General features: G+C 39.2%; 4 protein-coding genes across 5 annotated transcripts; 1 reads left to right on the top strand and 3 right to left on the bottom strand.

Annotated features, from left to right (window-relative positions):
* Positions 1-65: 65 nt before the first annotated feature.
* On the bottom strand, positions 66-2,820 carry LOC116199581 (transcription factor ILR3-like). Of its 2 annotated transcripts, none has more exons than XM_031529991.1 (5): positions 2,512-2,820; positions 1,567-1,629; positions 1,135-1,212; positions 872-1,034; positions 66-606 (listed from the first exon to the last, which is right to left on the bottom strand). In XM_031529991.1, the coding sequence occupies exons 1-5, from the start codon at positions 2,649-2,651 to the stop codon at positions 322-324; spliced, it is 729 nt and encodes a 242-aa protein (XP_031385851.1). In that variant the 5' UTR covers positions 2,652-2,820; the 3' UTR covers positions 66-321. The 2 variants fall into 2 exon arrangements, with proteins under 2 accessions (XP_031385851.1, XP_031385860.1); XM_031530000.1 differs by having other exon boundaries at positions 1,135-1,206; positions 2,512-2,786.
* A 3,570-nt stretch (positions 2,821-6,390) lies between these two features.
* LOC116199592 (kinesin-like protein KIN-14N) lies at positions 6,391-11,848 on the bottom strand. The gene is given in 18 exon segments (XM_031530013.1): positions 6,391-6,840; positions 7,040-7,144; positions 7,239-7,290; positions 7,292-7,341; positions 7,433-7,514; positions 7,800-8,017; positions 8,108-8,269; positions 8,391-8,500; positions 8,607-8,742; positions 8,829-8,975; positions 9,056-9,130; positions 9,246-9,455; positions 9,745-9,948; positions 10,028-10,147; positions 10,242-10,351; positions 10,452-10,596; positions 11,120-11,445; positions 11,629-11,848. Coding segments are annotated over 17 exon segments (2,301 nt in total). The 5' UTR covers positions 11,315-11,445; positions 11,629-11,848; the 3' UTR covers positions 6,391-6,660.
* A 6,009-nt stretch (positions 11,849-17,857) lies between these two features.
* LOC116199613 (probable histone H2A.1) lies at positions 17,858-19,242 on the bottom strand. Its single transcript, XM_031530050.1, has 2 exons — positions 18,914-19,242; positions 17,858-18,438 (listed from the first exon to the last, which is right to left on the bottom strand). Exons 1-2 carry the CDS (start codon positions 19,100-19,102, stop codon positions 18,223-18,225), a joined length of 405 nt encoding a protein of 134 aa, XP_031385910.1. The 5' UTR covers positions 19,103-19,242; the 3' UTR covers positions 17,858-18,222.
* A 3,295-nt stretch (positions 19,243-22,537) lies between these two features.
* Positions 22,538-24,949, top strand: LOC116199597. Its single transcript, XM_031530024.1, has 2 exons — positions 22,538-23,783; positions 23,956-24,949. Exons 1-2 carry the CDS (start codon positions 23,135-23,137, stop codon positions 24,597-24,599), a joined length of 1,293 nt encoding a protein of 430 aa, XP_031385884.1. The 5' UTR covers positions 22,538-23,134; the 3' UTR covers positions 24,600-24,949.
* The last annotated feature ends 2,615 nt before the right edge of the window (positions 24,950-27,564 follow it).

The following is a 27,564-nucleotide window of genomic DNA, read 5'->3' on the forward strand; positions in this document are numbered from 1 at the left end:
TAATATCTTGGAACAAGATCAATCGAAAGCAACATTCTCAGCGAGGATCAAACAAACAAACAGTCTGAGAATGCACCCTGAGATTCTTTTTTAGAACAATAGATAGCTGCTTAAATGATGTAATTCACGAGCATTTACATGGGGGAGAGAATAAAATTGACACGGTTGATGGAAGTTCAGTCGCCATGGATGGCAAATGCAGTCATTTACCAACAAAAATTCAGTCAGAGAGACTTCTTCTGTCAGGAAAAGAAGAAAAATAATAACAGGCAAATGAGAATGAGATTTGCCGATTGATATAGCCCTTTAATGTGTAATAACTCAAGCCACGGGCGGGCGGAGGACATGATCCTGTGAGGTATCCACAGTGGCAGGAGGCATGAACTGCCACATGGCGACTCCTGGGTAGCTGATGAATGGGACCAATTTGTTCCTGGGAGCAGGAACTTGGCCATGAGGCACAGCGGCAAAGGCAGCAGGGATCACAGGAGGTGGAGGAGCAGGCATGAAGCTCGGCTGCGTACTCATGGTCTTCAGCTGCTGCCCCAGTTTCTCCTTCTCCGCCTTCAGCCTCCGTTTCTCATCGTGGAGCTCATTTTTCTCAGCCTAGAAAAGACATGTTAATGGAAAATAAGAATCATTTCTTTTGGTCCCGAAGAATCAAGAAGAGAATTGTAACTTTTCTCCCCACTCAAAGAAACAGAGAAAACCAATGTGAAGAATCACTGAAAGTAGTACCAAAAGCGGCAAAACCAATTCTTTCCTTAGTTTCCTCAATTTTCCAGAAAAGAGAAAAATGGAAAACTAGAAAACTTTTCAGTACCAAAGAGTTAACAGTGAATTGATAACGTTACATTAGTCATAGACTCACTTTCAACTCTTTGATTTTCTCCTGGAGGCTAGAGTTGGACTCCTTCAATTTCTGGGCTTCACCCCGCAACTGAGTCACCATTCGAACAGCGTCAATCAAGATGGCAGCCTTGTCAGTCTTAGGAGGCCTTCCAGGCTCCAGTATGCATCCCAACTCCGTAAACCTACAAATGCTCCCATTGCAACAAGTTTAAATGGCTAATCTTTTAAATGCTGGTGGGAAAAAGAGAGAGAGAGAGAGAGAGAGAGAGAGAGAGAGAGTACTTGTCATTTAGTCTATCTCTCCGCAACTTCTCCCTACAAGCCTTGGAACTAGATGTTCCGCATGGCTCAGATCTGTTCCTGCAAGCCACATTGTTAAAAGGAGAATCGGATATCATTCATACCAACTTGAATGACCTCATTATCGTTTCAAGATTTAGCCAATCAAAGTGCCAATAAAATAATTGTTCTGTGCTTCGGAAATATGTGGTACGCTGACATGGCTCAAAAGTGAATGAGGACACTCCAAAAGCTATGTCTGAGTTGAAGAACTTCTAATGATCCTCAACCTCATAGAAACTTCACATGAATTCTCAGTTAGACAAAATTCAACATAAAAATATTCACCCAAGTAATCTGAACAAAGAAGATTTCAGAAGAGATGTTTCATGGCCTTCGGATGAAATCTGTGGAGAAATGGATGATATACCATACCTCTTTTTTGAGCCAGTCTCCTTAGGGCCATCAGATTCTCCCAAGGATCCATCAATTTTTGAGCTAAGAATAGATCACATGAAGAGAAAAATCATGAGAAACCATACTAAGCAAGCAGACAACTATTTCACCTATTGGTGGGTAAAACATGGTTCTCCACTATCCATGTCTTATCCTTAGAGACAGTAAAATGAAATAAATTGCCCTGATCCCATCTTGAAAAGTATTTAATCAAAGAAGCTCCTCAAATAATCTGTCCGGATAGTGCCATAAAAGCAAACCGACACAATATAAAGCCCAAGCAAAAGCTCAGAAAATGGGAGACATACAAATGAGGAAACTTAAATAACTGTTCCCCTCCAATATCTAACAAACCCAGCTGCCATTAGGGAGGATTATGCAGAGCTCTCTACAAAAGCCTGTCGAATTATCAGTATAGAAGTTCGCTCAACTGCATCCAAGAAGACCCATGGAGAGAAGAAACCAGAAAGCATCATGCTTTGCCCCGTCTTGTTCCAGGCTAAAGTTGTAACCAATACCCAGGCATTCCACTTACATCATCGACGCCCAACCAATGAACTGTCCAAAGCACAAGATGTGCTCAACACAAACTGCTGTACCTCGCGACGAGGTATGCAGGACCATTCCACCGCATCCAACTCACAATTAGATGATAATTCAGATTAAAAGTACATTCTTGTTTCCCAGGAAACCTATTCGCTTCTTCCTGAGCTATACTTCCTCAGTAATACTCATAAAATCGGAGTACTTCACAGTTTACATCCTCATTTATTTCACATTCTTTTGATAGCTAAACAATGAATAAGCTGAAGGCAGGGGACAAAACTTAAGGAATCAATGTGGAAGTACACCAAAGCTGAGAAGGACCGGAGCCCAGAACGTCTGTTCGATGGAAGGGCATGAAAGCGAGAATCTTTCAATTACCTGAAGATGGAAGACTCGTTCACGGCCTGAATGGGCCACGAGAAGCCCGAACCGGAGACCTGGAAACTCCCATCGGGGACGGTGATGTCTTCAATCAACCCGCAGTCAAACAGCCAATTGGTGCTCTCCGGAGAAACCATTCCGACGGGGGAACGATTGCCCGGAGACTTAACAGAGAATTTTCCGGCAGATTTTCGTTTTTCCGAGGAAGCAGACAGACAGAGACACAGAGAAAGAGAGAGAGAGAGGGAGAGAAATGGTGGCTTTAGATTGGCTCGTCATCCGAGCAGAAATGGGTTTGTGGGTTTGGGCCTTCCGAGCCCACTTGCAATTTTTATGTAATATTCAATAAATATTATTTTTTGTCATATTTTATATTTCTGACAATTTTAAAAAATATCCCATCTTAATCTAACAAGTACAAATTATACTCCTTAGAAAAAATGATGTGTTTATATTTATGTAAGAGTCTTAATCAACAGGGACGAAATATATACGTATATATATGTGGGCTGAAAATTAATGCTCGGGATAGGGAATTCACTATGGATAGTAGTTGCCGCGTAGCTAAAAATCAACGTGTCCGACCAGAACAACGGTGCGCATAGGGTCTAAGTGCAATACGTTGTAAGCCTCTCAAGGTGGAGGAAAAGGAGGGAATATGGTCGACCGATGATAATCCATTAATGATGTGGAACACAACAGCAATACATATATATGTATGTATGTATGTATGAACATTTTGAAGTCATCACTTTAAGCTCATGAATCAGATTCCAGCATTTTAGAATCCATATTAAAATAAATAAATAAATAAATACAAAGTAACGTTATGCAACTAGCAATTTTCAAATAATATATTTTCTGATTGCTAATATGAACAGACTTACATTAGAAAAGAAAAATTCTACTTTCTTTCTTGTTATTAGGCTATGTCATGTTCGTTATTGACCATCTGTATTCGAATACAAGCACCCATACAAGTTGTGACTCGGCAAAACACCTTCGATCATAGAATATGGAATAAATTAAAGGTATATGGACGAATTTGATGCAAAACTTTTACGCGTTCAGTTAACGAGATCAAAATTTTAAATTAGTTGATTATGAGTAAATACGTAAAAATCTAACCATAATATAGCTTTTCCATAGAACCAGGAATGGAATGAGGAGGCTTGAGGGAGGCAATCGATCTCGTAAAATTTTGATTTTTTTTTATGAAGAAATTTATATATTATTATTCAATGTTTTATGGGAATCCTTATATTTGTCCCCTAAATCGAAAGTATTGTCATTTTATTTGTCAATCAAATAGTTCGTCCCCTACCTTCAGAGGTGATGGTCTAGTGATTTCAACCTCACTCCCATATGGTTTGGAGACCCTTCGGACTCGAGTTCGAATTCCTCCGAGGACATATGTTAGGGTGGACTCTTTGACTTGGGCCTGGGGTCATCTCCGGTTTCTGTGAACTATATTAGGCCCCCGGTGGTGCTACGCTGACTGAGCCAATACTTACGTTGGTTGTTCAATTCGTCTGATACGTTCGCGGTTAAACACGAGAGCCCGAACATTGCGTAGCGGGAGATCGTAATGTTGCATCACTGCTGCCCACCATATTACTTATCGAAAAAAAGAGTTCGCCCCCCAATTGAAATTCCGGTTCTATCCCTGCATAGGACGACAGTGACCCGTGGGATGGAACTAGCAAGTCAAGTTATTCTTCGCATCCAACACGTGACCTAGCAAACGATAGCTAATTATATGGTCTTGCTCGCTCGATATCGTATCAGTCTTGGTTAAAACCTGCAAACGATAACTAATTACTTTTTCAATTTGGTTAGTCCTACGTGCTTCTGATATATCGAATTTCTCGTCTAAACGTTTTGTCTGCATTTGACGACCAATTATTCATATTTGGAATCTTATCATTATCAAACACAATGGTAGTTTGATAATTTTATAATTCATGTGTATTAGAGATTCTACGGGTTGTTGACCAGCAAAAATAAACATGACGATTTTTTATTTTTATTTTTCTAACCATCAATTCTCTCAAGTCAGATCCTGACCGTACACGTGTATTAAATTTTTATAACTTAAGATTTACCATTCATAGTTTGATTATTGGTATTTTTGGCCACTCATTTTCTCGTTGATGTTCGATCTCCCCTGTGAGTGGGTCGGATCCGCTTTGATATTAAACCTAACTGAAATGCACTGGTTCAATCAAATAAAAAATGAAATAATAAACAAACACTAAACCGCTCGACCGTGTGCGGGATCTTTCATGATCCATAAAATTAAAAGAAAAATTCAATCTCGGCGATGCTCGGCACCACCACTCGACCGTGCACCCTTCCACGGCTCTGCCTCCAGCCCGCTCCGAGCCCAACTCCTCCCCCTTCCCTCCTGGCGTCACAGTTCGGTAAAGTCTACCAGGGAAAGCTTGAGTCAAGCAACTCCACAACCTCGAGGTTGTGAATTATTATTGAATTGGTGTAAACACAAAAAGAGAATTTGTTGTACAGCATATATATTAGTTTTTGCTATGTGAAGATATCGGTGATCTTTTGGTAAACATTGTTCCTGAATTTTCCAGAAAATCCAGATGATTGGAGCCATTCTTTTCTTCAGCGGGGCTTGATTTCTGGGTCAATTTCTAAAATGATGTTTGCTTTCACTTCAGTTTTCGCAATTTTTTTTTTTTCAATCTTAGCCTAACTGGCACCATGAGCTTGGACTAGGCCCAATCTTGGAGGACGGGTGCAAACGAAACAAATCTGGGGTGGAAAAAAAAATGTGAAATTTGATGAATTTTTTTAATGTAATTTGGCCTTCAAATTGAGCTTCATCAGTACTCAAGGTGTTGGAGTTGCTTGACTCTAGCTTTCCTTGGTACACTTACCGCACTGTGAGGCGAGGAGGAAGGGGGAGGAGTGCGGCTCGGAGCGGGCTGGAGGCAGCCACAGAAGCAAGGGCAATCGAGAGATGGTGCCAAGTATCGACGATATTGAATTTTCCTTTCAATTTTTGGAATTTTACGAGATTAATTTTTTTCTTTCAATTTGAGGGATTTGATTCTTGTTCAATCAGGAGAGTATGAACAGGGACAAAAATTTTAGTGTTTATTTAGTCTTTTTTTTAGTAAAAGTATTTTTTATTTGATTAAACTAGTGAATTTCTATTCGATTTATATCGAAGCGGATTTGGCTCGTTCACGGGTGTGACCAAACATCGACGTGAAGATGCATGACCATAAATATCGATAGTCAAATTATGAGGGGTAAATTTTAAAGTATAAAAATCTACGACATATGTACGGTCATGATCTTACATAAAAAAAGATTTAATGATCACAAAAAAAAATCATGATTATTTTTTTTACCAACCGTGATAGCATTACCCTCTATTGACTATTTGAGTTTTATCTTCGGTTCGATATTATCATAGGCTTTTTTGTTATCTTTAGTGGGGGAATAAAAGCTAATAGGTATCTTTTTTTTAACCTATTGTCTTAAAAGACAGTGGAATATTCTTTATTCCTTTTGTATTATAAATTAGCTTTTTAACGATGGTCGTGAGGCCAAAAACTCGATCTTTGTTATCAAAATAAGAGCGAGAGTGAGATTATAGAAAGAATAATTAAAAAAGGACAGATCATGTGACCAAAGCATCATAAAGGTCCAAGACATGGGTCATGGGCCATGCCGGTTCTGATTGCTCTCTGTTCTCAGCAAGTAGATCTATCCAACAATAAATGCAAACAGAAAAAGGTAATTTTAATCTAACCAAAGTCGTGTCGAGTTGAGTCGAACCATCTCATTGATCAGGATGAAGCAAATAAAAAATAACGATAACTCATTATTGAAAAAAGAAAATTAATGATAACTCAAAAGATGTTATTTCATCCTTTTATCACTCCATCGAGTCTCATTCAGTATGTGCACAAAGGCGCCAAATTTAATATATCAGCATGATATTTTCGGAATCAAGTCCGAAAAAGGCTTATGGGTAGATCTTTCAATTTCATGATTCAAACCCCGCAACAAATCTTTTGCTATACAGAGATACAAACGTCCTATGTTAGAAATCAATCCTCACTCCCCTTTTATGTGGGTTCTCGAGTCATCACCTCTTGAAATCAAAGATCACCCGTAGCTCAGGCGAGACTCGAAAGATCTTGTGCCCATGTGGCGCCGTGGAACCCCAATCTCGCACGCATTCACTCTTGCAGCGAACCGTAAGGAGCAGAGTGACTCGCCTGAAGAGCTAGGGTCCGGAGAGATGTTAGCGAACATCAAAGTCTTCGAGTCACCCCCAAGGCAAGGCTGTTTCGAAAGTGAATTTGAAGGTCAGGATGAAAGCCTGATAAAATCTTCCTTACTCTACCACGTTATCAATGGTCTAGTAGAAAACCCAACTTCGCTCACAAATTTTCCAACTTTCCACTTGCCATGCAAAAAAAATTGATAGCAAGTTATCCAAATAAGTTTTTTCATAAAACGGACGGACAATATATTCACTAACCTGAAGGAGATATGTTAGCTTCGAGTTTCGGAACGGTATATGATCCTCTTTTTTTGCCAAAGCAAATATAACATCGCTTAGGGATGATAAACTCTTGTTGATAGCCTGATTTTATTGATGGCAACCAAATGATCAGTCTCAAAAAATCGCATAGCTAAGGGGAATAATAACTGAAAGTGAGAGAAAGGATATGATATACTTGTGTTTCCTTCAAGCGGTCCCCAGTGGACCCACTCTTAGAGAGGCGCTCACCCCGCGAGATCGATGAGATTCAAAACTCCTTGAACTTGTTGCTCGGTGCTCTGTCAAATCAAAGACATATAAGAGTTGCTGGAAGACAAAGAAATCGAGACTAACTTGGAAAATTGATCAATTCGGAAGTGTTGTTTATACCTCATTAACTCCAGAAATTCGCATTGTGAAAACGAAATGACTTCTAGATGATTGCTCATTCATCTGAGTCCTTCCAACAGATCTGAAAAGAATTAAAAGGTATAAGTCAAGTTCTAGTCTATGTTCAGTTCATTGAAACTGGACAAGCATAAAAAGAGCTGACAAATTGTAATTGGTTAAAATTAGAAGTGAGACTATCCCAATTCGGGTACCTCATTTTCATTAAAAATAGAAGGAAAAAAAAGAACCTCATTTACCAAACTTAAAGTGATCACATTTTATGGTGAGGCAGGTGAACCTTCTTTTGTCATTAGATTACATAGCTTACTAGACCTATCATGGGAAGTAAAGGTTCTAAAACAATCACCTGCTATGAGCAGCATGGTTGAGAAGATACGAGACCTCTCTCATGCTGCAGACATCCACAACTGTAAGATCGGAGACGTGAGTATTCCCATTTGCATCGTGTTTGATTGTGTATTGCTTTGAAGCGCTACCATTCTCTATCCGCGCAACGTCATTGTTTGATCGGTTGGAAGGCAATAGGTCGCGGATTGTTTCGTTGTAAATTTCCAACATTGATACCTTAAAATGAGTTCACAATAGCTTTCAGAGTCCAAGTAAATGCAACACATATTTGTGACACCAGAGGAGTGCGAAGGGCAAACATTTTACCTGCATGTCGTATTTCCAGCCCTGTGACAGAAGAGATTGTTTCGTTTGAAATATTTGTTCTAAACAACGAGGTATCAACCCTTTCTCTTCTGGAATTCCTGGCTTACCCATCATTGTATAGGTTTTGCCTGAACCTGTTTGACCATAAGCAAAAATGCATACCTGGGAGTGGAAATTAGAAAGCTTAGGCTCAATGCGCATTAAGAATTGAGAATCAACAACATATACTTTTGGGCTCCATTAAAAACATGTAGCATTCTAATGAAAATAATATGAAATTCACCTTATAACCATCGAGAGCGCTTTGAACAAGCTGTGATATCTCGACAAAAACCTCCTCTTGTGATGCCTCCGGCATAAATACTTTATCAAACATGAAAGAATGTTTCTGCCCTGTTTAATTCATAAAGATGTCTGAGTTCCAGATTAAACAACCCATCATGTTGATCCATAGAAATAAAATTTGGATCTAAGAGTGCTAAATTAAAGGCATAGATACCATTTTGGACCAAATCAATCCCCCTTCCAAGAGCCTCCATTGATGTAGGGTAGGATGTAGATTTCCCTTCTGCACTACTCTCTTCGGGAAGAAGAGGTCGGACTCTGCAGAACACTCGGATATTTCCTTTTAATTCCTGTAGAGATCATTACATAAATATATTACGAACAATGGCCGGAACGAAAAACATTTCAATTAAAGAATGCTGACAAGGTGCAATACCAGAATTGTGTTATGCAATTTTTTACGCAATTTCTCGCCCTCGATGACCTTGAATTCTGCGTCAGCAAGGCGACTTTGTAAATCACCGATAAGTTTTCTTTGCTCTTGACATTCGGCTTGCGTTTCCACAGAAGATATACCGTATTCCTGGAAGAGAGAACAATAATATGAAAAATGACCAAGACTACAACAAGAAGATTGTTATCTATAGGGCATCATTTTCTCACCTGTAATTTTGTCTCTGCTATCAACAACTTATCTTGCAATGTCCTTATCTGCTCGCTTTGGTTCAAACATCTTGCCTGTTAAGAATGAGAACCATCAAAATTGTAAGAATGATAATACAGAGATAAGAGCCCATCATGAAAGTTAACAAACATGGACTGTGTAGTCGACGATAGAAAGGAAGAGGATAACCTCAAGATCATTTGATTTTAAAGTCAAGTTATCCAATTCAGCAATAGACCTCCCAGTGTACTCCTTGTACTTCACAACTTCCACTGTTAAAGCTTCGACTTGCTCCCGATTTTTATCACGCTCGTCCCGAACCTGTTGAAGGTCTCCCCTCAAGCACTGTACTTCATTTGCCAAAACCTCCTTTTGCTTTGAGGCCTCCTCATGAGAAGCCTGACAATAGCATTGACGATCATGTTAGCATCAAGAAAGTGCTAAATAGAGTCACGTAAAAAATTTCTCCTTTTTTGCTTTATCTCTGAAATTGGGAAATGAGCTAAAATTGAGTTTGCTTACCAATTGTTTTCCATCTTTTAATATTAAGTGGAAGAAAATTCCCTATTATATTATTTAATAGAAACAATTTGGTTCCCAAATAAAGCTTATAAAAAGAAAACTCTAAAAATTGAAATATAAGTCGAAGCAAATGGCCGGTAATTTGCAGAATGTACAATTATCTCACTTTGACTGAAGTAAACTGCTCTTGCAATGAGCTGTGTTGACCTCTCAAATGGCTGAGGTTCTCGACAACAGTTGCTTTTTCTTTCTCAACTCGCTTAAGGTTCTCACTAGCAGTGTTAAGGTCCGACTGAAGCTTGCAGTTGTATTGCTGCAGGCTTGTGTTGTACTCTTGCAGCCTCTTGTACATGTCATTAACCGACGCTATCTGCAAAATCATAAAGATGAATTATTTCAAACACTCAAGAAAGTCCAATGTAAGAATTTACACTAGGATAATGAATTACCCTCTGATTAGCACTTGATAGCTCCAGTTGCGCTCTTGCTAGCTCTTCAGAAAGTGAGGCCTGGGATTTTTCGCTGCTAAGTCTGCCTTCCCTCTCTTTTACAAGAGAGTCGACTGCAGCCTAATGATCATATTGAAGGAAAAGAAATTGAAAAATCAGATTTAAAAAGGTGGCAATTTACTAGTAATGACTGCGTCTGAGTTTCTTATCGAACCATCTTATCTGCTTGTTCTTTCGCGAGTTTCTCTTGTACGGATGAGAGATTCTTTCGGAGCTCAACGATTATGGAACTCAGTTCTTCTTCCTTGTTTAATGATGAAACCTCTACATTCAAATACATCACAAGATGATGATCAGGTCCGTTGAATTTTTGAGCAAGTGTCTCAGTCAATCTATTGCACAATCTCCGCTGGCGAAAGCATACCGATTTCAGCAAGCCTTCGTTCCGCGATTTCAAGAGAAATAGTTAACCTCTCGTGCTCGCTAACGTAGCCTGCCTCCACCTCTTGGAACCATCTGAGGCAAAGTCTCAGCCTCTTTATGTACTCCATCATGTTCTCGCACCTCTCCTGAAACACCCACACAGTTAAATCAGCATCACCAAGAAAATGTGTCAGAAATTGGAATAACCCAACAAAACCATCGGGGACATGGCTACAATTCAGCAACTTTATGACCATTAATCCCAAAGAGAGAAGCTATAAAACACCAGCATCTGGAGCTATTGCTGTTATCACCCGAATTCGATCTTGCTGGTCCAATATAAAAAATCTCGGGTTCCAGGACCGCCTATCTGAAAAGCACCTTCCAGCTAACAGGACCAGAAATCAACATCACAAGAACAAAGAAAACCGTCTCTATATTTTTGCTATAATTGTTACTCCAGCAATCCCAGGAGCAGATATATTATTGGCTTTTCGGCAATGGGGGGAATTATAATACATCCCAAAATGGTCCCAGATACACCAGTTTGAATCAATCATCCAATGATATCCCTATATCCAATCAATCCAAAAATTCGCCAACAACCTTAAAAATTTTCCGAACCAACACCCGGACAAAGAAGCAGATATATACACATAAAAATCTGACCTTGTAGTTGAACTTATTCTTGGTCTTGACCTTCTCATTCAGCAAGGCCTCGACATCCTCCCGGGTGAACTCGATCCCCCCGCACTCGGACCCGGCATTGCTCTGAGGAGCGCTGTTCGGGCAGAGATCTTGCCCTCCATTCACCACCGAGAAAGCCTGCCGTGCTCTCAAGGCTGCTGTAGCTGTCCCCACCATCTTCTGCCGATTTCTTAACTCTCGCTCGCTCTCTGAGAAGCTCTACCTCCTCACTGAGCAGCTGCTCTCATCGCCCTTTACTGTCTACTCGTCATAATAAACCAAATCGCTTCGGTCACGATGTTGACCAACTGAGAACCAAAAGAATCAAGAAAACGTCATTCGGTAGCTAAAATACAAACATGACATCGACCCAGAAAACGAAAGCTGCCATTAATCACTTCAAAAGAAGAAAAAAGAAAAAAAAGGAAGGATAGAATGAAGAAGGAACGAAGATGAACGGATGAATTTGAAAACTGGCCAAAATGCAGTACCACTTATCTGAATCCATCTGATTCAACCCACCAACAAAGATGAAGCAGGGTCGGTCAATGGTCTTCAGGGCCTACCGAGATGAAGCTGAATCAGGGTTATTGGGAAGAAGAGCAGAGGGGGGAGAGAGAGAGAGAGAGAGAGAGAGAGAGAGAGAGAAAACACAAGGATATATTTTGTTTTGATGAGGTTTTTGCCGTTTGGTTCTGGTTCTTCTTCATGGGACGCCATTTTCAAGGACTCGTGAGAGCAGCAGAGTAAAAAAAAAAAAATTCAGAGAGGGGGGGTTGAGGTGGTGGGGCCCGTGCCATAGATTGGATTCAAAGGAATCGAGTTTGGGGTTGGATCAGATCAGAGCCGTTGCTTGGAGGAGCAGGAAGGTGGATTCAACTTTAGATTGTGGGGTAAATTATTTAAATTTGTTTTATTATTATCATCATAATGTTTTGGTAAATATATATATATATATATATTTGAAAAATGGAAAAAGGAAAACATAGGAGAATCAGTGGGACGGCGAAATGAATGTTTCCAAATGGAAAACGAAAGGGAGATTCAAATTTAAAAATTGGAAATTTTCATTGTTTATTTGGAGTGTGAAATAAATAAATAATAAATTGGATTTTCTTTTTTTTTCCCCTATGATAATAATAAATATTGGATCTTCAAGTGGGACTGTGGAGTGTGTGGAGTGAGAGTTCAAAATTTTTTAAATTGGAGAGACCTGGCGGTATTAGGGAAGCTTCGTTGGTCTAATCCCTAAAACGCCCCTCTCCTTTGATCTTCTTGGCCTTACATAAGTACTTGAATAAATATCCTTTTGGACGAATACAGGATGTATTTTGGTAACATACCTACGTCGGCGAAGGTAATAACATAACTTTACCATTGCTCACACTGTTAGTAATTTGAACACCATAACACATTATAATGTACGTCTCCTTTATCGCGTTCACTCTAAACGTACCTTCGACGCGGCTTCCTTCTTTAGGATTAAATAATTAGAGCACACATGACAAATATTAGGAATTTGTCTTTTTTTTTTTCGTGTGAAGGGAGCAGCTTTTATCTCAATGGTTCATTTCATTATTCTCATTAACCCATGTGCTCCCTAGCTAGCCCTCAAAACCTATATTTTTTCATGAAATTAATATGTGCAAGTTTCAACATGAAATAAATTCTATTAGATGGCGTTTGGTTTGTTGGAATAGAATTGAAATAAATTCTATTAGATGGCGTTTGGTTTGTTGGAATAGAATTGATGCTGGATATAATGAACATGGATTAGAATTGAGAGGAAATAGAATTGAAATTTTCATAAAATTTTATATGTTTGGTTGAAGGAAATAGGAAAATTGAAAATTAAATTTTATATTTGGTTAATCAAAATACATGAGAAATACAATATAAACAAAACTTAAAGGACTTAAATGCCCCTCTATATTTTTTAAATAATAGTAAAATAATGTAAAATTAATAAAAAAAAAGTAGTTTTTTTATAATATTATTCATCTGCAATCTCAATTGCAGAGAAGAGATCTCGGATTCCAAGTCATGTGGGTGGGTTCTCCAGGGGCTCATGAACACGCCCAAGTGCTTGGGAGCTGTAGGTGGCTCGAGACCCATGGTTAGGAGGTTCGTCGAGTCGCCTTGGAAGCATGTGTGATGGCAGTTTATCTTAGCGAGGTCATTGCCCCCGCGAGACTTGTCGTGAGCTCAAGCGATCTGAGGACGAGCTGGCCCGTTCCCCTGACAACATGGCAAGGCTTGCGGGCTCACTTACGAGGCTCGTCGTGTGTCATAACGCGGCTAGGGTTTCCGCCATGCTCATGACAGCGAGATCTCACCTCGATTTGACATCGCCTCAACATCACCGGCCAGTTTGAGGTGGCTGCAGGGGAGGGCTATAGGCAGTGGTGGTTGCAGTTGTGGCGGCGGTGATGTCTCTGACGTGAGAATGAAGTGGTTGATTTCTCAAATTAGATGAATAATGTGAGAATATATTTGTTTCTTTTTTTGTCAATTGATCTCCTGAGAATTGCAAAACTGAGTTGAATGGGGGAATGAGAAAGCTCGGTTTGTACGAGATTAGAGATTTTGACAGATTTTTAATTCTCACCCAAAAGTGCAACCAAACGTGGGCTTAGCTTTGCAATTCCGCCCAACCAAACGGGCCATTAGAGAGTGAATATTTGGATTTTCAAATAAAACTTTAATATAATTACTGAAGATTATGGATGATCATATAATAATATGTTTGTTAATGATATAAATAGATTGGAAAGCCACCAGCTATACCTATCATGTTGGTCCTTTTTTCCCTTCATTATGAATTAAATACGTACCTAATTATGTACAATTAATGATCAAATTTTGTATTGAAATTATATGAGTTTCTATATGCATGGACCATTTAATCTCCCTAGCTTAATTAATTGGTTTATTCATTTGGTTGCAGATTTCCCACGAATCCCACCTTTAATTTGCTGCCCACTACTTCATCTCGCTCTGAAATTGAAAAGGTCCTGATGATTGGCATCAAAGCCACTCATCTGTTCTTTTGAAACATAAAATAATATCTATTTACTCGAAAAATATATAATATTGTTCAGAAGCTTATATATATATATAGTTTACAAATTATATATATCTACAATCCCTTGCTTCAAATGGGAGATAAGAACTTTTACTTTGTCTTGCTGGAATAAAATTTATTCTTCAATATATTCTCCCTGCCCCTTGGGAGAATCCATAGATTCCACACTCTAAATTTTCATGCATTCCACACAAAAAAAAAAACATGTATCTACAGACGGAAAGCTGCATAATTAATCACTTTTTAAACTGTATCATCAAAATAGAAAATTCTTGCAATATTCCATGAGATCATTTTGTTGTTTTTATACAATAAAAGATTGTATTTCAACTGTATATGCGACTCTCCTATACCTTTATGTGTAACCAACTTCTATTAACATGTAAAATAGTGAAAAGTAATCTATTCCTATGGGCATAATGAAGATTTTTATATGTAACATATACATGTACGAATTTCAACTGATCAATTACGTAGTATCTAATTATTTTTAAGCTGTGAAGTGAATAAGAGATTATTTCTCCCGTTCTCTTTAGACGTCAATATATCAACGTAAAATCACTTGAAAACGAGTTGACAGAAGATTCCATGCATAAAAGAAGTCTAAAATTTATTCCATGGTCGCATCCATATCAAATTAACTTATCTATCACATATGCTTAAATCAAGTCTATATATGTCACCAAATTATGTATATTGAGTATAGAACCAGAAGTTGTTCAAAAAAAGATGTAGTTTTGGTTGGTCCATCTATTTGTTGGTTCCCAGCCACATTTGTGCATGTCTTTTTCTAATAAACTTCTGATTGGAAGCTTATTTTCTCATCAATCTAACTCTCTCTCTCTCTCTCATTATATCCCAAACGTGTGGGATTAGGGTTTCCACAATTAAATTACTTATTATTATTTACTTTTTTGATAAATTCTGATGAAACATTACTTTTTTGATAAATTCCACAATTAAATTACTTTTTTGATAAATTTTTATATATGTCACAGTGATGTGTGATGCCACATCCTTTTCCTTAGCTTGTTGTATGTAACCTTACGAAGCAGCTCTGTCACCTAATGGAATAAAGACCATGCATCTTCCTTTCAAAGCCTGCTGCTGATATAATTAATTGAATAAATAATTAATTAAGCTACAGTAAAACAAATAAAATATTGAGTTAAGCATTTGTCGTGCAAATAATTCCAAAGCTTTAGTTAAAAGCTGAGGTCATTGAATCCTAAATAAACTACCCTGACTGTAAGGAGTGGGGTTAATTGCATAGAAAGTGAACAAAAGTAAATCAACCCATGGTTAAAAAAAAAAAATTCCCACCTAACGCACTCGGTAGTCTGTCCTATTTTCAATGAGATGAAAGAGGAGACAAAATTTACCGCGATGAAATCATTTTTCACAATATTACCATAGAAAAGATGACCGATGATAAGAGTGTTACAATACACTCAATGTTACATTTTGTATTGGTTTAAAACGAATCAGGTTATACTTTATAGCAAGGCATGAATAGTGAACATGACTCGTGCGACTCGTGGACCATAATAGACATGCCTAGCAGAAACTAATATATAAATAAATATACCTAAGCAAATAGAAGTACACGAAAACATAGTTGCGGATTTCTTTTTCTTTTATTTTGATTATTATAATTAGTTATATTTGCTAATTAATCTCTCTCTCTCTCTCTCTCTCTCTCTTTTTTTGTATAAGTTGTCTGTTGCCATGAGATACAATGCTGAGCAGCACACGTGGCAGAATCTAAGAGAGCTACCGAATCTATAATATCAATGAAGTATGCTTTAGGCGTTTACCTGAAAGAAAAAAAGAAAAAAGAAGAAAAAAAAGACTACGATATAGGCCGGTCGGACACGTAGTTGAGTTGACTGCTGACCATCAGCCAGAAAACGCAATAGACATATCAGTTTTCATCCGTTAATTAAATATAAATGTTTTTTTTTCTTTTTTAAAAGAAAAGGTTTTATTTGGTTTTTATATTTAACCTTTGAAATTGACCCCACGACCTGCAACTGCAAGAATATTATCTTTCAAGGACAACGCGGTAGGGGAAATTGACCAAAGAGTCCGCTGGAGCTATTCACCATCATTTATTTTGACTCTTCAAATGTCAGGCATATTACTGTTTCGTCTGATTTGACAGATAAAATTTTTAAAAAAATCTACTTTAACTTTAAATCATAGTACTATATAATAAAAATACATATTTTTAAGTCAAAAATTTTAACTTTAACTTTAATTCAACACACTACATAATTATTTATTTTTTTTTTCACAATTAAAATTAAAATTATTTTAATTCTGAAATCAAACACATCATAAATGATCCACCAAAGAAAGGCTCGTGCATCTTTAGGCCTTTAGATGTCAAGGAGTTTTGAGAACTCGGGCTCAATGTTTCCGGTAAAGAGTCGGAAATGGATGTTGATGAAATTACGATCGACGCGATCGGAAACTTCCTTTCCTCCCCCGCCAAACAGAGAGGGTCTTACAGTTACTGGGTGTTTTCAGACTCGGAGAAGACAAACTGAAAGGACTAAAAAGAAACTTACAGGAAACGCACTAACATTGGAAAGAAGCAAAAGCTCATCCAGATGGTTATTGTAAAGAAGGGCTACTTTAGGTCCATTGGGCCGAAGTAGCAAAATCTATCCAAAAAAGAAAAGCAAAAAATAAAAATAAAAATAAAAATCCCAGCAGTTAAAACTTAAGTGTGAGGCTCAATCAAGCTACTACGACTTTGAAGAACCACCAAAAAAAAATTAAAAAAAAAACCTACGTTAACAAGAATCAACTATCAGCTTATGTCAGACCACCTTCAAGAATTCGAAAACAAGAAACAACCATTGGATTCTTTACACTTTTTTCAGTTGTTTCAGTGGATCTTTACACTTTGTTTGAATTGAGGAAATCCAACTTCATATGAAACTTTATTATGTGTTTAGTTTTAAAATTAAGTAAAATTGAGTTATGATTTTAATTAGGTTATAATGATTGTCTTGTTAAATTATGAGAAAAAGTAATAAATAGTTAAAAAAAAGTAATGATTATATTGTTGAATTGTGGAAAAAGTAATGGATAGTTAAGAGAATTTAATATTTAAAAATTAAATTAAATGATTAAAAAAATAAAGAAAAAGAAAAAAATAATAATTGTATTATTGATTTTCGTTGTATAATAAATAGAGTTAAAATTAGAATTAAAATTTTAAAAATATAATTATAAAACCAAATGGAATCTCCATATAAAATTCCGTCATCCCTATCCTCCATTTTTATCCATTTTCTTAAAATTTCAAACCAAATAAGGTATTGGACTTCTCCAAATTCTTTTCCCTCCATTTTTCTCAATCCATTTTCCCTCCATATTTCTCAATCGAAATCCATACATATTTATTTCTCAATCCAAATCCAATTCCAAAACCATACGTGTTCGAGTCAAGTGCAAGTACCATTTCATCACCAAGTTCCCAGAATACGAATCCAATTTTTATCCGGATACAGGTGCAACTCCAAATTACTAGAGAAAAACATATCGGGACCTGCATTGATATATGAGCCACGGCCCATTCAAAATCAAAATCTATCTTTTAATGTAAAGATAGAGCATCAAAGTTCTCGACCTCAACATCAATCTCATTGCTTTGATGAACTGAAAACTTCCTGACCAATAAAGGTTCCCTCTTGACAACAGAAGGATCATTATCTTGCATAATATACAACCAAAAGGGACAGTTGCAGATGATGGAACTTTAACAATTTCCTGTATCATCAATAAGCAGCGAACACAAAAGCTACGGAGTTCGGACAAATATTCACAACACTATCACCTGAAAAATCAAACGCCCACCTAACCAAACACCCGAAACAACCTAAGACAACACAACCCCAAATCTTGGAGTGAAAAGCAAAAAACTAAGCTAAGACTAACGCTAGAATGTAAACATCTGAGTGGGGTCACAACACGGAGGCCTTGGAACTTAATCTTCGTCAGCAGAGGCCTTGGAGCCTGAGGTTCCTGTCTTCTTGGGCAACAGGAGATTGTGGATGTTGGGCATCACACCTCCGTTGGCAATCGTTACGTCCCCAAGGAGCTTGCTCAGCTCTTCGTCGTTCCTGACTGCGAGCTGGATATGCCGGGGGACGATTCTTGTCTTCTTGTTGTCCCGGGCAGCGTTGCCTGCTAATTCAAGAACCTGGAAGAGCCAAGAGAAAATGAATATGATTGGACTACACAAAAACGATCATAATTCCACACAATAACCGTCAAGATCCATAGAAATTATGAAAGGTAACCGAAAACAATTCAAGTAATCTAGAATGCAATAAAACATTCACTGAAAACAGCAGCGATCACATCGAAATTTAATTTGACATGGCAACGACAAATATAGACAATTGAATTTCAGGAACGATAATTATAGACAACTATGGAAAGGAGTACGAACATCAACATCAACTTGCAAACCCTAGAACTGGAAAGAAACGAGTTTAAGTCCAAATTCAATTCATATAATGTCAGAAGAATATACGATTAACTCGAAATTCGAGAGATGAAGCAAAATTGAAACTTGAATTGATAGTATGGAGGAAGACAAATCGAAACCGAAACCGAAACCCTAGACATAGAGGAGAGGAGGACAAAAGGTTAAATTCAGTAGAGAGACTCACCTCAGCAGCGAGGTACTCGAGGACAGCGGCAAGGTACACCGGAGCACCGGCACCGACGCGCTCAGCATACTTGCCAGCCTTGAGGAAACGAGCTATACGGCCGACCGGGAATTGGAGCCCCGCCTTGCTGCTCCTCGAAGTCGCTTTCTTCGCCGTACCCGAACCCAGCGTCTTTCCTCTGCCTGCCATTGATTCGATGAACTGAGCGGAAACCCCAAGCAGAAAGAAGTAGAACCGACGGGAAATGCAAAGCTTAGAGAGAAGGAGAGGAGTTGCGGGATTGGAAGAGAGGAGGGATGTCTGCGCGGCGAAGGAGGGAATAGGCGAGGACAGTGCGTTGTTAGGCTTAATATATAGGGAGTACGAACTTTGAAAATCTGGCCAATGGGAGTGAGGTACACGGATCGGGAGCCTCCACCGTTGGATCGGGAGATGAGGGAAGGGTGGAGATTCTGCGTCGCAGTGGGTCTCGTTGCGCTGCGAAATGACAATAACGACCTCGTCGCTCTCTGGTCGTGTCTCAGGTTCAGGTTCTATGTTGCTGGATGCTGACACGTGGATCGCTTCTGTCTTCACTGATCTACGGCCATGACGTAATAAATGGAATGATTATTCATTAAATTTTTACTCTCTTTTTTGTTTTTTTGCCCTTTTTGGTAAATAGATTTTACTTTCTCTAAGCAAAATAAGGCCCAATGGGCTTCACGTATATTGGATCTGCTCTGGGCTTGGGCTTCGTAAGACACGCTTGTCTACTTGTCGATTGACATGAAATTGCTAGTGCCATGCAAAAATCAAGCACGAGAAATGGGAGAGGGAAGTTCATTATCCTCTGTTTTCTTCGTTTCTTTAAGTTGGAGATTGAATCGATTACTTAAGAACTTGTGAGGATTTCGGCTATCGAGCACCAAAAATCTTTGGAGAGGCGACGACATGCGCAGCTCCTGCTCGTGGCTTGAATGTCGCAGAGCCCCGGTCCGTGACTTTGCTCCTTCTATTACCTTCGCATTGAAATAAGCATGCATCCCCCATATGCTATATGTACCCCGAATATTGAATGTCTTGAGTCTTGATATGTGCTAGTAAATTATTTTTATTTATGCATTCGCCCTTGTATCCCCCATATGCTACATGTAGCCCGAGATATTGAATGTCATTATATGCGCTTGTAAATTATTTTTATTTATGATTCACCCCAAAAAAATTATTTTTATTTATGCACTTCCTATTTATGACCAAGAAATGAATATGGTAACACATGGAAATCCCATGCAGGTAGCAAATGATTTCCTGTTCCTTTTTCTTTTGTCTTTTTTACTCGAAAGGTTAATTCAGAAATCTATGGAGCAAAATCACTTTGCCAACAGCCATCAAGAATTGTGATCATGTCCGCAAACATTTTAGCCACGTTTTACATCATGAGCGTGACAAATTGAAATTGCCCTTTTCTGTCGGTAAAAATCCAGAAATCACCCTACAAACACTTTTTTTTCCGAACAATTTCTCTGAATATGAGATTTTAATTTCTTATTGATAAATTCCATTAACCAAATGCCTCAATATTCACCCATTCACTTTGTCATAGGCCCATTGCTGGCACTTCCAAATTGCTTTAGTCTGAATATGGCTGAAATCTATACGTAGTATATGATTATGGGATCATTCGAATTCATCGTACCCCGTCATTTGTACTGAAAACTTAAATCCTCAGTTTCTCATCATCCGACTCTTCAATTACCTTAGCTAGCATCAATTTTTAACTAAGAGTATTTAGGACATAATAATGTTTTTAACGTGCTAATCGAATTTTTAGTTTTACGAGTAATTAATGGCATTCTCAAAAATGTAGAAGAGTTTCTAAAATATTAACAGTCGCGTGTGATTCTCGCTTTAATATTAAGCTAGGCTTCTGCGTTTTTTTTTTGATAAGCAAAAGAGTATCATTAATAAAAAGAAATGTTTACAATAGTAGTAAGGTTCGGATATCCATCAAAAGTACAAAGTGATTGGAAATTTGACATTGTGCCGAATTCGCTTAGATCATGAGCGAGAGAATTATCCGACCTAGGAATCCAAGAGCACAACCATTCAGAGAAAAATATTAAAGAATGAAATAATATTCGACACTATACTCCTAATATCCCAAGGAGAAGTATGGGGATGCAAAATCGCTTCAACTAGAAGCAGGGCGTCAGCAACGTATCCAGATCTTCGTGAAACCTCTGTAGCAGCTATGGTCAAGGCAAGAAGCACTGCTCTGGCTTCTGCCTGAAGTGGTGTGCCTTCGTTTGAGATCTGGAACCATGACAATGAGGGCGCGCAGTATGGCTGGTGCAGAACTCCCAAGAGGCAGGATTTGTTACAGTTCTAGGCCGCGTCTGAGCTAATGATGTACCAATCTGGTCCAGTGGGCTTTTTTGATACTTCAAGTTGTATTGAGCTAGGCTTCCGCGTTGCAAAGGCTTGTAAGGGAACCGATTAAAGTAAAATTTATTGGATATTTATTGAGAAAATATATAATTCTATGTGCAGTGACCATTTAAAGTAATTAATATATATCAGGTCCACATATTTTCTTTTTCATTGAGTTAAGTCAAAACCCCCAGCATTTGTTGGATAAAGAATTACTTTATGTAATCAATGAGGAACACCCAAAATGATATGCTTGTGCTCCGATGGTTCTTGCAATTACAGCAATAGGGGCCATTACATAATTATCTTCGTCCTTGCTTTTCTTGGAAACCTTTTCTTAATTTCAGGTACATATTTATCCCCTCTTTATGTCCAAGGTTGTCGAAATTAAATTCGTGCCACTTCAATCGGTGGTAAATCTATTACGATAAATGAAAAACTTATAGTCGAAGAAAGGGGGACCGAATATGGATTTTATGGGTTCATTAAAAGTAAGGGAAGAATCGATAAGATTATTTACGATTTTCGAGCAGTAAAGAAGCGAGATATCCATTCAGTTCGGTTGAATGGATATGTGCTTTAAATATGACGTGAGATATCGGGGGATAGGATTGGGAAAGTCGTGGAGGCTCTTTCTTTTTTTTTTGGTGAATAATCGTGGAGGCTCTTTCGTATGGCCTTGGGTGGGTTGGTCATTTTGTTAGGCTTCCTCATTAACTGCCATTTATTGGCGCCACTTAAAACCGGTCCTTTTTAATGTCCGTCACTTGTCCTTCCTGCCCTCACATACGAAATGGCCAGGACTTAATAGATCAGGCGTGCTTCCCTCACACTCGAGTGATTGCATATTTGAATTATTAATCAGAGACATATATATGTAATTAGTAACCAGATATTGTATATAATTATAATTAAAACCACGGTACAAATCGTAGTATAATATATAGTATGTAGCTTTTTTTCCTTTGGGCCATGCATACTATGTCCTTTTATATCCATTTGAATCATGCAGAACGATTGAGAATGACCCGCCATTTAACTCGCTAGCAGAGATGAACTAAAGAATGAATTTGGGAATCCTCATGAGGGCGAATAAGGAAAGGTTTCCGATTTAGGAAGAAATACATATATACTTTCATCAAAAAATCAACGAACGATTAATTCATATACAAATTTTTCTTGGAGTATATCAAATTTCAGGAGGTAATATTGCTCACTTCAGTCTCTCTCGGTCCATCCATGCTAGCCGAGAAAGGTGAGCCAGTCAAGTCGACGTGTCTTATGAAATGCCATCTTTGGTTTGGTCCCTCACATTTGCTCTCGATTTGAAGACTCTGCTCGTCTGCACCTTATTTCACCTCTCTCTCTCTCTCTCTCTCTCTCTCTCTCTGCAGCTCCAAAAGTGAGTCTTCATGTGAGGGAAGAAGATATAGTTGGGTGGCTTAGCTTAGCTCTTTAGCATTTGCATTTCTTGGCTTCACAAGAATACAACTTTAGCATCCCCCTTTGGTCTTTGGATACCCCCCCGAAATTCCCCAAGGAATCTCTCCACCAAACACACACATACACTCCCTCCTTTTTTTCTATTTTTTTTCTTCACCCGTTTTCCTATCAGATGCATTTTGTGCCCTCTTAGGTTGCTAGAAGTTGGAGGAAGAAGAAGAAGAACAAGAGGAAGTTCCAAACTTTGAGCTGTGTGTACTGTGCTAATGGGATGGCAGCACTGATGAACATCGCGTTTTCTCAGAGTAGTTCAAGCTTTTAGATCAGTTGTGGGAACTCGGCGACATCACAGAGAGAGACAGAGAGATGCCGACGGTGTGGTTTGCCCTTAAGAGGTCACTGCACTGCAAGTCGGAGCCGTCGGACGTCTACGACCCGAAGACGAGGAGGCAGCTAGCGGCGATCTCGACGTCGAGGAAGTCATCGACAAGGTCGGGCTGCTCGAGGTCCATCGCCAACCTCAAGGATGTGATCCACGGGAGCAAGCGTCACATCGAGAAGCCACCGTCCTGCAGCCCCAGGTCGATCGGGAGCAGTGAGTTCCTCAACCCGATAACCCACGAGGTGATCCTCGGGGGGAACTCGAGGTGCGAGCTAAAGATCACGTCCTTCAACGGCGCCGGGCAGCAGGACAGCGGGACTGCCCTGAGCCTGGCCCCCGGGACCCCCATGCACTGCTTCAACAACCCTTCATTCAGGGTCTCCACCGCTACCAATGGCAGCACTCCTCCTAGGAAGTCTCCTGCTTTCGGGCTGTTCGACCGGGAAGGGCATAACAGTAACTCCTCATCGGTGTTAGGGTCCTGGGGGCTCGGCAGCCTGCGGGGCAGCCAGGGCAGGGGGTCTCTTGACGGAGACTGTCACGGCAATGGGGTCTCCGTTACCTGCCACAAGTGTGGAGAGCAGTTCAGCAAATGGGAGGCTGCTGAGGCTCATCATCTCTCAAAGCATGCTGGTAAGGAAAACAGAAAACAGAAGAATGGAAAACGGAAAACAGACATGTTTCTTACTGCTTTTCCCTTTTCTGTTTCCTTTCACTCTTCAATGCTGACGTTTTACTACTTTACTCAGCATATAAGCATAAATGTATGTTGCATATTTTAATTGCAATTGGTTCGTTCCTACAGTAACCGAACTAGTCGAAGGAGACTCGTCCCGGAAGATAGTCGAAATAATATGTCGAACCGGATGGTTAAAGTCTGAGCCCAACTCGGCCCGGATCGACCGAGTCCTCAAGGTCCACAACATGCAGAAGACCCTGGCCCGGTTCGAGGAATACCGGGAGACGGTCAAGATAAAAGCCAGCAAGCTCCCCAAGAAGCACCCAAGGTGCCTGGCGGACGGGAACGAGCTGCTGCGGTTCTACGGGACGACCCTTTCATGCACGCTCGGCCTCAACGGGTCGTCGAGCCTGTGCAGTTTGGACAAGTGCTATGTGTGCCGGATCATAAGGAACGGGTTCTCAGCCAAGAAGGAGCTGAAGGACGGGATCGGGGTGTTCACGACTTCAACGAGCGGGCGGGCCTTCGAGTCGATCGAGGCCGCTGCAGAGGAGGGGGAGGAGGGGCAGCAGCAGGCGAGGAAGGCCCTGATTGTGTGCAGGGTAATAGCAGGTAGGGTCCACAGGCCTCTGGAGAACATCCATGAGATCAATGGGCAGACTGGGTTTGATTCATTAGCTGGGAAAGTTGGGCTCTACTCTCACATTGAAGAGCTCTACCTGCTCAATCCTAGAGCTCTCCTGCCTTGCTTTGTGGTTATCTGCAAGTGAAGTCCAAAATTCTTAACTCGATGTCGTATCCCGGTCAGTCAAGAACCTCCTCACTTCCTCTTCAAATCTTTTGTGGTTCGTCTCGAATTTACGGTCTATCAGGTGGTTTTAGGTTGTCCATGCCATGCTTGGATTTGAATTTCACGATAGAATGTTAGTAAATGTGCCCATCAAGAGAAATGGCCCTTTCCTCTGCAGACTCTGCAGAAACAAACACAGCTATGGTGTAGTAATATCAGCCCATCTGACAAGTTAATTCAGGGTTCAGAAGCAAGCAAGTACAAAATTTTTGCTGTCACACATTCAAAATTGCAATCTAGCTTCAATTATTTCTTTTTTTTCCCCTTCCTTTTGAATGTGCAAATGTGATTTTGACTTTATTGGGATTTGATTTGAGGAAATTGGTGCATGTGACTCCCTATGTATTTAGAAAAATCATGTAGCAATTAATTAAGTGCAGATAACATATTAATTTTGTTTTAGGGTAATTAGGAAAAGATGCTGAAACAGTGCTTCGGGGTTGCTGATTTCCTGATTTCTATGTCGGTGTTTTGAATAAGAGCAATCCTTGACTTATTTGGTTTTAAAGTGTGATTTTAAAATCACACTTTAATTTAATTCTATCCATAATAAAATAAAATAATTCATACAAAGTTAAAGGGTGGATCCCATTTATACCACTCTTTTTTCCACAACAAAATAAAATAACTCATACAAAGTCAAAGAGTGGATCTCATATATAATTATTTATATCAATAATTTTTAAAATCAAAATCTGATTTTAAAATTATATTTTGAAGCCAAACGCAACAAAATCATCCGAATTCGGAAGTGCCGAAAGATTTTATGGAAAAAGGTACACATTTAATACATGGGAGAGATTCAGAGACTCTTCCTCCGAAAATGGTCGGAGAAAAAGTAATTTCCCTTTGAATAATGTTTCATCGTTAAAGCGATCCTTCGAAGCCACCGAAACCGTTTACTAATCCCAAAACTCCCAAACTGAGACCTAGCAAGGGAAGAGTCGAAGAAAATACTGATAGTGTTGTCTTTCCCTGAGCCCCAGCATTTAGACCACCCGATTGATTATCGAACAAAACTGCAATACATACCGTGTTCTTATGCTGTGTGCAGTCATGACAAAAACGGATCAAGATCTGTATCCGAGAATCCAGCCGAGACGGAATCGAATGAGAGCAGAATCATTTCGTATCGACCCGAAAAGTCGCAGTGTGGAAGGTCCACAAATAAAACCATTAGTTTTATGAGAAAGTGAGGACTTTGTGGGATGATTTAAATCTTATTTATTTAAATGTCCACTATAAGTAAGGAGGGGCATGTGGTCCTGCATGTTCAAATAATGAAAGGGTGAGTCCAAATCATAGGACAAAAAATATATAGGGGAAGGATTTATATTCTCCCTTTTGTGACAGAAGAGCACAGTGAATTTTGTTTGCTTCTGTTTCGTAAGTATTCTACTTGAATACATATTCATACACTATATTTACATACATGTGTAAAATATAATATGCTGCAAGTACATACTGCCTGTGACTCTTCAAGCTTCCTCTTCATCTAACATTCAATGTAAGGCAAGAAGGGGAATGCAGTGTAAAGGGAGCGTAGCGTGCAGCGACACACATTATTGTCTGAAGTCAAGAGACTTCAAGTTCGTTTTTATCGATGGGACTTTCCATAGATCCCTGACCTTTTATTTTTTCTTGTACTTCTACGTAGTACATAAACCTCCCTCATAACCGAAGAAATAGATGACGCGAATGAAGAATATCGAACTCTCTCTCTTTGTGAATTTATTGGGCTTTAGCAGTTAATTGCATCCAACATTTTGGGGGAAATTTCTCACATTGTATCAGATTGATTGATGCTTAGTGGCCACATTTAAGACCAGAGGCATGTCTTGGCATAGGCAGCATCCGTGTAAGACCAAGTGGGTATTTTATATGGTATCAAAGCGGGTTATGCTTTCGCGTGCTCATGTGAGCTCACACTACGCCAGATTCGATTTCGAGGTAGTCAAGAGTGCGCCTCATGTTAATCAGGCCCAAGAGTGGTCTAGTCCAGTTCCGAGGTAACTAAAGGTGCACCTCTAGTTAGGCTCGAGTGTGGAACTCGAGGCCAGTTTGGTATTTGTCCCCCTTTGCCCGAGCACGAAAGAGGATGACCGACTCAGGTTAGTTGTTAAGGGCGGGTGTTTAAGGCACGTGACACGTGTTGGACCACACGTTGCCACGTGAGGGCAGGTTGATCTGCAACCCAAAAACTTAAGCTAATAGGTTACTGGACCCAAGCCTCATATAAGCTTGTGGTTTCTTTCTCAATTTTTCGATGTGGGACAACATATCTCAATAGCATCTTCCTCTTTCAGTCTTTTGTTTCTTTCGCAGTTAAAAGAAAAAAAAATTGACCGGTCAGAGTTCACAGATCATAATAACAAGGCAGGCAAACATTAATTCTAAACTATATAAAAATTATGGAACAGAGAGCATAAATAAGGAAGTTAACAGCTAAGCAGGAATTATAATTTGATGTTCCATCAGTGTTCTAACAAATGGAAAACAAAAATTCATGTTTGAACAGTTTTCTCAGAAATTATAGCCCGTTTGGTTTCAGAGTTTGATTTTAAAATCATTATTTTGATTTTAACTCTACTCACTATACAACAAAATACATGTTTCCCAAGTCAAATTTATAATACTATCTCATTTGTCATTTTCCACGATCAAAATCAAAGTTACTTTAACTCTGAAACCACTTTAACTGTTTGTCGACAAGTTTTTGTATGGGGTTTATTCATTTTCATTGGGAGTGAGTATTTAGCTGAAAACAGGTATCGTAGATGGACATATGATCAAGACAAGCAATGGGGAAGCCCCATATATAGCAAAATCAAAGGGCACATGTTCCTCATAAATGTTCCTACTTAACCTCCTGCAAGTTTGCATGA

The sequence above is a fragment of the Punica granatum genome, chromosome 1 (assembly GCF_007655135.1).
Source record: "Punica granatum isolate Tunisia-2019 chromosome 1, ASM765513v2, whole genome shotgun sequence".
Lineage (NCBI taxonomy): Eukaryota > Viridiplantae > Streptophyta > Magnoliopsida > Myrtales > Lythraceae > Punica > Punica granatum.